Source organism: Enhydra lutris, unplaced genomic scaffold, assembly GCF_002288905.1.
Source record: "Enhydra lutris kenyoni isolate GAN:26980312 unplaced genomic scaffold, ASM228890v2 scaffoldscaffold23, whole genome shotgun sequence".
In the NCBI taxonomy this organism is placed as follows: Eukaryota; Metazoa; Chordata; class Mammalia; order Carnivora; family Mustelidae; genus Enhydra; species Enhydra lutris.
In genome coordinates this window covers 17772811-17785552 of record NW_019154107.1, presented here as the reverse complement: position 1 = coordinate 17785552, position 12742 = coordinate 17772811, and the positions used below count along the sequence as shown (strand labels likewise).

Below are 12742 nucleotides of genomic sequence, written 5' to 3'. Positions count from 1 at the left end.
ATATGTGACTCTTAATCTCACAAAACAAACTGAGGGTTAATGGGGGGAGGGGGGTTGGGGGGGTGGGATTATGGACATTGGGGAGGGTATGTGCTATGGTGAGTGCTGTGAAGTGTGTAAACCTGGCGATTCACAGACCTGTACCCCTGGGGATAAAAAGATATTATATGTTTATGAAAAATAAAATTTAAAAAAAAAAGACCAATCTAAAAGAATTCCAAATGGCCAGAGCTGGAACATTTAATAACAAAATATAACAAAATAACAAAAACAAAAACAATTTAATAACAAAATTTAATAACAAAATAAATAATGTAATATTGATTATAACTGAATGTATAAATATTTGTGACACTGGCATATTAAGTAATAAAATAACTAATAAAATAAATAAATTTTCCTTACAGACAAATTCCAAATAATATATATAAATCCCCCCTCCAGAAGGTACAGCTTGACCCCCAACACCTTGAGTGTGGGGTGAAATTGACAACTCACTTCTAAAATGCAGAGTGTGGGGGGCACCTGAGTGGCTTAGTGGGTTAAGCCTCTGCCTTTGGCTCACGTCATGATCTCAGGGTCCTGGGATTGAGCCCTGCATCGGGCTTTCTGCTCAGCAAGAAGCCTGCTTCCCCCTCTCTCTCTCTCTGCCTGCCTCTCTGCCTACCTGTGATCTCTCTCTGTGTTAAATAAATAAATAAAATCTTTTATAAATAAATAAATAAAATAAAATGCAGAGTGTGAAAAAACAGAAACCGTTTATATAACTTTTTTTCAGTTCTCCTGACATATATCACCAGTGATAAGTTATGCTGATATCATGTACTCCCTTCACATGATGTGACAAAAAAGACAATTCACGTCTGTTACATTCTGCCCCAAAACCCATGAAAAATAAGAATGAAGCTGAATCAGGTGGATAAAGTCAGACAAGTGAAAATTAAAGAACATTCTGAAACAGTACCAAAACAGTACTCTTAAAATATGACAAAGTCATTAAAAAATGAGCAAGACTGAGAGCCTGTCACATATCAGAGGAAACTAAATGAAACATGATACCCTTAATTGAACCCTGAAACAGTAAAAGGACATTACTGAAAAACAGGTGAAACACAAATACAATCTATGGTCTAATTAATAATTTTGTTCTAATGTTAATTTCTTAGGTCTGAAAAATATTCTATGCTGTATAGGTGTTAATAATAGGGAAAGTCGTGTAAAGAATATACATAAACTCTTTGCACTATGTTTGTAATGTTCTGGTAAATCTGGGAGCTATATGCAGGACTTGTGTGCAGACTTGTCTCTCCAGTACAACATACTATTAAAATAAAACCCTCAACTAGGTATTGTTTTAGCTTTACTCTTCAAAATTTGAAAAGTATAGAATTATCCATACAACTGGCAACACAACAAAATAGTGTACTTCATCTCTATCTAAAGTGTGATTGATTTAAAATATTCAGGATTTTAAAATGAGTCAATTTTATTCCCAAAGTCTCTCAGTACGTAAACAGCTATTTAAGTCTAATATTTGCATCTTATAAAGAAAAAAAAAAACCTTTTAAAATAGAAGATGGAGATGTACTAGTCATCTGAATGCCTCATTTTACTCATTCTGAAATGAGGAAATGTTAGATCTCTAAAAATACTATCCACTTTCCAATCCTATCCCAAGAACAAAACTGATACAGTCATCTATAAGGAAACATTGTTTAGTACGTATAGTAGTTTTTAAATACCTTCATCAAAATGATACATGTACACACCTTACACAAATAATTCAAAAATGCTTGTTTAAAAAAAGAGAACAGCTGTCCCAAAAAGACAAGCAAACAAAAAACAGATGACCCACTCAACTCCTCATCAAGAGATCTGCTTCCCTGAAGCAACTAATTTTAGCTAAATGTTGGATTTTCTCTAGTTCTACCCTGATTCTAAATACAATGTTGATATGGTCTACTTTAGTTTTTTTTTTTTTTTATTGCTACCTTAAATTACCACAAACTTAATAGTTTAAATGAACACAAATTTATAAAATTACAGTCTTGTAGGTTATAAGTTCAAAAGGCACATCACTGGACTAGGATCAAGGTGTTAGAAGGAACTATGATAGTTTCTGGAGGGCTCTGGAAAAGACTATTTCCTTGCTATTCCCAGTTTCTAGAAGGCAAACACCTTCATTGGCTGGTGGATTCCTTCCACTATCTTCAAATACAACAACATCATATCTCTCTACCCTTCTTCTGTCATCACATTTCCTTCTGAGCACAGGAAAGTTTCTCTGGTTTTAACCACTTGTGTAGTTCAACTGGGACCACCTACATAATCTAGCATCATTTCTCTTTATCAGGGTCCATCATCTCCATCACATGACACATCAGAAAAGTATATTCTATAATACAAGAATTCACGCTATTCACTATTCACGCTAGTTCTTCTGTCAACTTTAGATAATCTCCTTTAATTACCCACTAGGTAAAATGAATTTTACTTCACTTTCTTCTACCATTCCCAACCCTTGTGTCAACTTAATCTTCACATACACATTGTACCTATCACACACCTGTCATTTCACATGTAATATATATGATCAAATTTTAATTTTGCCCCATAAAATATTAAGATTTCTATTATATATTTTATTATGACTATATAAATATCATCCATGGCAAATTCAAGTAGTGCATCATAGACACATTTCTTTCTCTGTGGGGCCAATGTGACTCTTTTGCCACTCAAGAGAGAAGGCTCTTGTCTAGATTGTCTTTCATTATGCCAAATGAATAAAATTTCAATGATATAAAATAATCTCACATTTATAAAGGGACTGCTTTTCCTTTGGATTCAATCCAGTTCAGCTCACTAAAGCTTCCTTTCTAGCCCCACATACAAAGTCTTTTGCATCCTTGAAGTTATGTTAGAGTCAGAAGTTTTACTGATATTTTATACTTGAAACAGTCACATGTTAATTTCAGAAGAGATCCTCAATTCTTCTCTAACTATAATTTCATTTAGGACTCTGCTATTATTTGATACATGCAATGTTAAATATTTTTGCCATGCAATTTTTCTTCAAAGCTACAGAGGTTCAGAATTAATTGTAGGAAAGACAATATATAACATAATAAAGAGTTACTATAAATACAAATTTCTAATATGTATGCATGAGCTTCCTTTATGCATGTCTTTTTTTTTTCTTCTAGGTGGATTCATAATTAGGAGAGACACAGAGATATCTAGTAAGAAAAAAGACTAGATTTTTATAGAAGTCACTTTATTATATACCTGGATCTTTCCAATTTTTATTATTACCTTTCACCACATTTCCTTACCTGAATGGAACATACTTCACATTAATTTAATCATAGCTTCTATTTATATAAGAAGATACTAGTAACTTAATTCTATTTAAAATATTTTGAATAATCCTATTAAATATATGTATATATAAAAATGTATATATAAAAATGGGTATTTGTATACTTTGATAATTACTTCTGAGAAATATTGTATGTATAAGTTCTCTAAAACAAAGTATTCCTACAATACGTGCTTCAGAATAATCAACTCAGTAAACTAAAAACCATAATTTAAAAAAAAAGGTTGTAAACTGCATCAATTCTTTATACATACCTGAGTTTTTGTGACCTTGTTATTAGAATCCAAAATATGCAATGGCATTTCAAATATAAAATCAGTGTTGGATAATCTCAATGGTGCTTGCAATACTACGAGAGGAAAGTAAATATACTGATAAAATAGTAAGAGATATTAGCTTATAGATAATTATTACTATACTTTTCAATACAAAATAAGAAATAATAAAATTATTTTTTATTTTTATGTAACCAGACAGAAAACAAAGCCATACTTTAAAACACTTATAAAATATCATGGCTTATCACATCTATAAAATTCCAGTTTTGTATTTCAATGGTAACTAATTACAAGTACAATAAAAAAATTACCCTTGAGATATTAAGAGCATAAAATACATTAAATATTGAGCTCAGAATAAAGTAAACATAGTTAAAATGATCTTTATAATAGAGCTGACAAATGCAGAAGCACAGAAGTGAAAAGAAACTGCCTTTTGCAAATATTTTCTCCCAGTAAGTGGTCTGCCTTTTTGGTCTTTTGACAGTGTCTTTTGCAGAGCAGAAATTTTTAATTTTAATGAACTGCAGCTTCTCAGTCCTTCTTTCGCAGATCTTGCCTCTGTTATTATATCTAAAATGTCATTACCAAACTCAAGTCCTGTAGATTTTACCTTCTGTTATCTCCCAAAAGTTTTGTTAATTTTGCATTTTACATTTAGTTCTATGAGCCATTTTAAGTTAATTTTTGTGAGGAGTGTAAAGTCTGTATCTAGATTCATATCTTTGCTTGTCATATCCAGTTGTTCAGCAGTATTTTTTGAAAAAAACTACCTTTTCTGAGCATTACTGCCTCTAATCACATGTCAAAGATCAGTTGACTACATTTATGTTGGTCTATTTCTGGGCTCTCTTTTCTATTCCACTTACCTATTTGTCTATATTTCTGCCAATACCAAAGTCTCATGATTATTGCACTTTTGTAGAACGTCTTGAAGTTGGATAGTGTTAGTCCTCCAATTTTGTTGTTCTCCTTCAGTAGTGTGTTGGCTATTGTGTGTCTTTTCCCTTTCCATATAAACTTCTCTCAATTTGGCAACACCTATAAAATAATATTCTGGGATTCTGACTGAGATGCACTGAATCTCTAGATCAAGTTGGGAAGAAGTGCCATCTTAACAATATTGAGACTTCCTATGCATGAACATCGAATACTACTCCCTTTATTTAATTCTTCTTTGATATCTTTCATCAGATAAATTTCATCATTTGATATCCTTCCTTAAATAGATCTTTTTATCTATATTCTTTTTAACTAATTTTATTTTTTCAGTGTTCCAAAACTCATTGTTTATGCACCACACCCAGTGCTCTATGTAATATGTGAGCCCCTTAATACCCACCACCAAGCTCACCCAACGCCCTACCCCCTTCCCTCCAAAACTCTGCTTGTTTCTCAGAGTCCACAGTCTCTCATTGTTCATCTTCCCCTCTGATTTCCCCCAATTCACTTTTCCTTTCCTCCTCCTAATGTCCTCCATGTTATTCCTTATGCTCCACAAGTAAGTGAAACCATGTGATAATTAATTTTCTCTGCTTGACATATTTCACTCAGCATACTCTCCTCCAGACCCATCCATGTTGATATAAAAGTTGAGTATTCATTCTTTCTAATGGAGGCATAATATTCCATTGTATATATGGATCATATGTTCTTTATCCATTGGTGTATTGAAGGGCATCTTGGTTCTTTCCACAGTTTGGCAATTGTGGCCATTGCTGCTATGAACATTGGGGTACAGATGGCCCTTCTTTTCACTACATCTGTATTTTTGGGGTATATACCCAGTAGTGCAATTGCAGGGTTATAGCGTAGCTCTATTTTTAATTTCTTAAGGAATCTCCACATTGTTTTCCAAAGTGGCTGCACCAACTTGCATTCCCAGCAACAGTGTAAGAGGGTTCCCCTTTCTCCACATCCTCTCCAACACTTGTTTCCTGCCTGTTGATTTTGGCCATTCTAAATGGTGTAAGGTGGTACCTCAATGAGGTAATGTACTTCTGCATGTCTGACTACAGTCTTTAGCTTAAAATCTAATTTATCTGATATGAGAATCACTATCCCAGCTTTCTTTTGAGGCCCATTGGCATGAAAGATGTTTCTCCATCCCTTCACTTTCAGTCTACATGTATTTTTAGGTTCCAAATGTTTCTTTTGTAGACAGCATATGGACTGGTCCTATCGTTTTATCCAGTCTGCAATCCTGTGCCATTTTATGGGAGCATTTAAGCCATTCACACTAACAGTGATTATTGAAAAATACGTTTTTATTGACATCATGTTGCCTGTGAAGTCCTTGTTTCTATAAATTGTCTCTGTAAATTTCTGTTCTATGTCACTCTTTGGTTCTTTCTTCTTTTATAGAACTCCCCCTTAATATTTCTTTTAGTACCGACTTGGTGGTCACATACTCTTTTAAACCTTGCCAGTCTTGGAAGCTCTTTATCTTTCCATCCATTCTGAGTGTCAGCCTTGCTGGATAAAGTATTCTTGGCTGCATGTTCTTCTCATTTATTGCCCTGGATATGTCTTGCCAGTCCTTTCTGGCTTGCAGGTTTCTGTGGACAGGTTTGAAGTTATTCTGATGGTCCTTCCTCTGTACAAAAAGGATCTCTTCCCCCAAGCTGTCCTTAAGACCTCCTGTCTGAAATTCTGATTTGTGAATTTCATAACTGTCTGGAGGTCTTTCTAGACTTATTGATCTGGGGGAGGGGTGTCCTTTCTGCCTCTAGGACACAAACACTTGTTCCATTCTCCAGATTGGGGAAATTTTCATCTAGAATTTGTTCACCTATATCTTCTAGTCTTCTCTCTTTCTCCACCCTCTCAGGGATCCCAATAATTCTGACATTGGAACATTTCATGGCATCATTTATTTCCCTAATTCTGTTTTCATGGCTTCTAAGCTGTTTGTTCCAGGCCTACTCCTGATCCTTCTTTTCTATCAGTTTGTCTTCTAATTCACTAATTCGATCATCTGCCTCCGTTACCCTAGCTGTTAGAGTATTTGGATTAGATCGGATCTCATTGATAGCATTTTTTAGTACTGCCAGATCAGCCCTCACTTCTGCCCTTAGAGATTCTATGTTGACACTAATGGTCTTCTCCAACCTGGCCATTGCCTGGATAATTGTTATTTTGAATTCTTTTTCCGAGATACTGTTTATGTCCACAGTCTCTAAATTTTTCTTCTGTTGGGTGTTCCTCCTTCTACTAGTCATTTTGGTGAGAGGTGGTTGACGGGATATATAGCTGAATCAACCACAATCCAGACAAAGTGCACCTTGTTTTAGTTTCATCACCCAGTAGTGCTGGCAACAAGATGGCACAGAAGACTCCACTGAGGTCTCAGGAAGGGCTCAGGGAGACAGGCGAAAGTCTGCCAGGCACTCTTTCATTTCACCACCTCCTCTAAATAGATCTTGTCAATACTTGTCAATATATTTAAGTATTCCATTTTTGGTTGAGTGATAATATAAATTGTATTTTGTATTTAATTTCAAATTCCATTTATTCATTGCTTGTATATGAGAGAAAAACTGACTTTTGTACACTAAGTTTGTATCCTGCAACCTTGCTATATTAGCTTATTATTTCCATAAGTGTTTATCTTAACTAATTCTTTCGGGTTTTCTACATAAATGATCATGTCATCAATGAATTCAGAGTTGTTCATCTTTCCTAATCTGTGTATCTGTTGATTCCTCTTTGTGTCCTATTGCATTAGCTAGGGACATCTTAGCCTGGTTTCTGACTTTAATGAGAAAGCTATGAGTTTCTTATCACTAAGAATGATAATAGCTGCAGGGTATTTGTATACATTTTTTTAATCAAGTTGAGAAAGTTCTGCTCCAGTCCTCATTTACTAAGTTGTTTTCATGAATGGGTATTAGATTTTATAAAAATGTTTTATCTCCCCTGAATCTACTGATATGGTCATGTGATTTTTTTTCCTCTGTCCTGTTCATATAATGGAATGCATTGATTTCTGAATGTAAACCAACCTTGCACACATGGGATAAATTTCACTTGGTCATGGTGCATATCTTTTTACACGTTGTTGGATTTGATTTGCTAATATTTTGTTAAGGACTTTTGTATCTATGCTGAGAAGAGATATTGGTATGCTGTTTTCTATTCTTGTATTGCCTTTGTCTGGTTTGGTATTAGAGTACTATTGCCCTCAAAACGAGTTGGAATGAGTTAGAACATATTCTTTCTGTTTCTATCTTCTGAAAGAGATTGTAGAGAATTGGTATGACTTCTTCTCTAAATGTTTTTTTTAAGATTTTATTTATTTATTTGACAGACAGAGATCATAACTAGGCAGAGAGGCAGGCAGAGAGAGAGAAAGAGGAGGAAGCAGGCTCTCTGATGGAGGGCTCCATCCTAGGACCTGGGATCATGACCCGAGCCGAAGGCAGAGGCTTTAACCCACTGAGCCACCCAGGCGCCCCTTCTCTAAATGTTTGATAGAGTCGACCAATGAACCCATCTGGGCCTGGTGCCTTCTGTTTTTGAAGGTTATGAATTATTGATTCAATTTCTTTAATATACTGAGGCTTATCCAGACTATTTCTTCTTGTGTAAGTTTTGACAGATTTTGTCTTTCAAGGAATTGCTCCATTTCATCTGTTTATCAAATATGCATACATATTGTTGATATATTAACCTATTATCCTTTTAATTTGAAGAAATATTTTCCAAAAAAACTGAACTGCTCAAGATTAAAGTCTTACAGACTAACATTTTGACCTCCTTAAACATTCACTAGGCTCCAGATAGTCAGGAAATGATATAATAGTTGGTAATGAAGACAGCATTGTGAGATCCACTAATATCATGAGAGAACAGGCAAAAATCAACAAACATTTAAGGAACTCATCCACATGAAGAAGAAATGAAGGAGAAATAATTCAGCAAAAAATGAGACAATGTAGCAACAGAAGAAAATGTCAAAAAAATCATCATAATACAAGTAGAGATAAAAACTGTTGTTTTTATCTTTCAGAAGTCTATAGGTAATGAAACAATCAGAAAAAAGTTAACTCTCATTAGTTTAAAATTGCCAAAATAATTTCTCAAGACATAATCAAGTTAGAAAAATATCCTGAAAACTACAACAAAGAAATAAGGGAAAGGACAAGAGGAGAGAAAATATAAGATAATTAAAATATAAAACATATTCCAAGATGTACAAAACACAACCAATAAAGCCTTAAAGAAAGAAATACAGAAAATGGTGGGAAGAACTTTTCAAGGAAATAGTTTATGAAAACTTTATAGAACCGGAGGACATGAATTTCTATTGAAAAGTTCCACAAGAACATACAACAAGAGATTCACACTAAAATTATCAGTGTGAAATAACAGAATTTTACTCTAAACCAAATTATCATTCAAGTGTGAAAGGAAAAACAATGATATTTTCAGACATGGAAATTCTCAAAAATTAGATCCCTTATGCCTTTTCTTTAGAAGCCCCTGGAAGATATAATCTACCTAAACAATGCAGTAAACCAAGAAAGAGGAAGGCAAGAGATTGAAAAAACAAGAGATTCAAAACAGAAAAGAGTTTTTTAAAAAATCCCTACAATTAGGGACGCCTGGGTGGCTCAGTTGGTTAGGCAGCTGCCTTCGGCTCAGGTCATGATCCCAGCATCCTGGGATCGAGTCCCACATCGGGCTCCTTGCTCATCAGGGAGCCTGCTTCTCCCTCTGCCTCTGCCTGCCATTCTGTCTGCCTGTGCTTGCTCTCTCTCCCTCTCTCTCTCTCTCTGACAAATAAATAAATAAAATCTTAAAAAAAAAATCCCTACAATTATAGTGAAAGGAAATCTTAGACAAAAGTTCTGCTGCAGGGAAAGTATCTAGTCCATGTTGAAGCAGGAGGTTGCTGTGCTCCAGGAAGATTACTTCAAGAGAATAAGTAGATAATGACATTATTATGTGACAGACTAGACTATGTGGAACATTGTCCAGACAAGCATAGTATAAAGGAGAGATTTGTGGCATGGGAGGATTTAGTCAAATATCTAAGGATAATTGAGTAATTAATAACTCCAGTAATAAAAAAAAAAGTTAAAGGAAAGTAAATAAAGTAACTACGCAGTTACACTACTTGGCTTAACAATGAACAATATATTGTTATAACAAATCTCTGATAAAAATTTTAATTGAAATTTAAACTATAATTACATTATAAAATGGATAACAGGAGTTAATGTTTCAAGTGAGTGAAGATGCTTGTCATTAAGTAAGTGTTTTCATTAGATAATTAATGAAAAATGTTACTGCCTCTGGGATGCAGGATAAGCCCTGAGAAGGAGATAATAGATTCCAATTCTGCGTTAGCACTATTTTACTTTTAAAATATATACATGTAAGTTGGGAGAAGAGAAATAACAGAAAGCTTGTGAGCCTCCTACTGAGCGACCATCCTTCTATTGAGGGGGTAGGTCAGGGAATAATGGACTTGACCAAGCGTCCTTGCAAACATAAAAGTGGAATTCACCAGTGGACTATTAAAAAAAAAAATACAAAACAAACCCTGACATACATTACCTGTCCAAACGGCCATTCAAAAGTATCTAGAATTTATGGATTTATGAGGCACTGCTGGTAGGAGAATGAAAATTCCTCACTTAGATACTTCCTACTTAGGTAACTTATTGAAAGTACAAAAATGGGAAGCTCCAAACAAAAACAGCTTCCTTTGGGAACAAGTTTCTAAAAATGACATCCAAAAGTTACATGTTAATTCAAAGGCAAAAGGCTCTTAAGGAGGGAGAAAAGGACAATTTGGAAGCTGTGTCTGATAGATGCCAACTTCTATAGGAAGAAATGTTACATGTCTGCCTGACTATACTCATATCATTTGAATCATTAGTAAACTTTGGGGTCAATAAATTATGTAATAAAGTGAAGTTTGCTTTGACATTCCAATACTTTCTGGAAATACAGCAATATTTTTTTTTACAAATTAACTAAGTATAGAAAATGCTGAATGAATTTTAAACCATTAAAAACAGAAAAAAGGGGGCACCTGGGTAGCTCAGTCATTAAACATCTGCCTTGGGCTCGGGGTCCTGGGATTGAGCCCCACATCGGGCTCCCTGCTCAGTGGGAAGCCTGCTTCTCCATCTCCCACTCTGCCTACTTGTGTGTTCACTCTCACTACGTCTCTCTCTGTCAAATAAATAAATAAAATCTTTAAAAAAATAATAAAATAAAATAAAATGAAGTTATTAAAAATTTAGGGAAAAAAACCCAGAATTAATATATATCAAATCCTAAGATGGGGAAGATGATCTAATCTTTAAAACAATGTTAGAAATCACAGAGGAAATGATAGCTAAATTTCACTATAAAGTGTTTATTGAACAACAAATAAAACTAATGCCAAGCAATGAATCTTAGAAAAAATTCACAGTAAAGATGAAAAAATTTAATATAAATAAATAAGGAAATCACTGACATCAGACAAATACACCACAGTGATAAAATTAAAATTCATGAGCAGATAATTTACATATGAAATATATTATTACTAGCAAAGATAGAAAAATTTTAATCCTCATAAGTAATCAAAGAAATTGAAATGATGTACTTTTAATCACATAGAAAAATATCCAATTTCTTTAATTCAATGCTGGTTAGAGTTTATACTGAAGGAGAGGTAAAACAGCATAACTCTTTACAAAAGCTCTTTTGCAAAACGTATCAAGAGCTTTAACATGTACATACATTTTTTTTTTTTTGAAAGAGAGAGAGAGAGCCTGAGTGTGTGCTCACTGGAGGAGGGGGAAAGGGGCAAAGGGAGGGAGGGAGGGAGGGAGAGAGAGAAGGAATGAAGCCAATTCAGAGAGTCTCACTTTTAAGAAAATCTAAACAGGGAAAAATTATTATGCACAAAAATATTCAATACTACAATATTTATATGAGTAAGAAAATAAAAGAAAAAACCTAAATCCTTATGATTATGCTTAAATAATATATAAAAGACACTTATTGAATAAAATAATCTATAATAGTTATCAGTGTCAATTTACATAATTAAGAGTCTATAATATCCAAGTAAAAGTTTCTATTAAAAGTGAAGAGATTTCAACCGAACACAGGCAGTAAGATCATAACTGTTAAAAAAAATAACTAATAAAAGCATAGAACAAAAGAGTAAGATACAAAGATATCAATAATAGTATGCTCTACATATTTGCATTCCAGGTGACATTTCTATGTTTCTAACCTCTTGTAATTTTCCATAATGATGATACATTAATTTTTATTTGTCAAGTAAGTAAATTTTATTTTTCATGTAAGTAATTTACCTAATTCAGAAAACAAAATTAGACAATAATTTTTTCCTTAAAATGATTATTTTAAAACAAGCGGGAAAACCATGGATCCTCCTTACCAGCTGCAGGATTCTTAGTTCTGTATTTTAAACAGGACGAAGTAAATCTCCATATTGTGTGCCACTTTAATGAGGCTTCTCTTACTAGGTGCCAAGGATAATTATCAATTGAGCACTATTTTATTATTAATAACTTAATGTCAGAATTATAAAAACAAAATATTGCATAATAAGGCATAAACTAGACTTAACTTTTTATGAAAAATACTTAAACATATATAATAAAATGCAAAACCAAAGCTTGTCAAAAGTAGGGTTTACAGAGTCAATTGGTTTTATATTTGAATATTTGGAGAAAATGAGTAAATAATGCTTAAAAACTTAACATACTTACCCTTCTTTTGTTTCTTTGTTTTTACTTACCCTTCTTTACATGAACTTAGTCCTTTAATAACCCATTCTTTTGGGGGAAAAATTTTCTTAAATAAAATTTTCATCATTTCATTATAAATCTAACATATTTTATTTTAATAATTTATATTTTGATTTAATCATTTAAAACTACACATACAATAAATAACTAAACTGATCTTTGTTTTTAGTTATAACCAATTTTTTTTTTCTTTTTTACAGAGATCACAAGTAGGCAGAGAAGTAGGCACAGAGAGAGAGAGGAGGAAGCAGGCTCCCTGCTGAGCAGAGAGCCCGATGCGGGGCTCGATCCCA

General features: G+C 33.6%; 1 protein-coding gene across 1 annotated transcript in view; it reads right to left on the bottom strand.

The window, feature by feature from the left end:
- LOC111150500 (cilia and flagella associated protein 47) overlaps positions 1-12742 on the bottom strand; it is a 526123-nt gene that overhangs the window by 409782 nt on the left and 103599 nt on the right. Inside the window, exon 23 of the mRNA XM_022507981.1 lies at positions 3637-3731. Within this exon, the coding sequence (XP_022363689.1) occupies positions 3637-3731 (95 nt within the window). The remainder of the gene's footprint in view (positions 1-3636; positions 3732-12742) is intronic.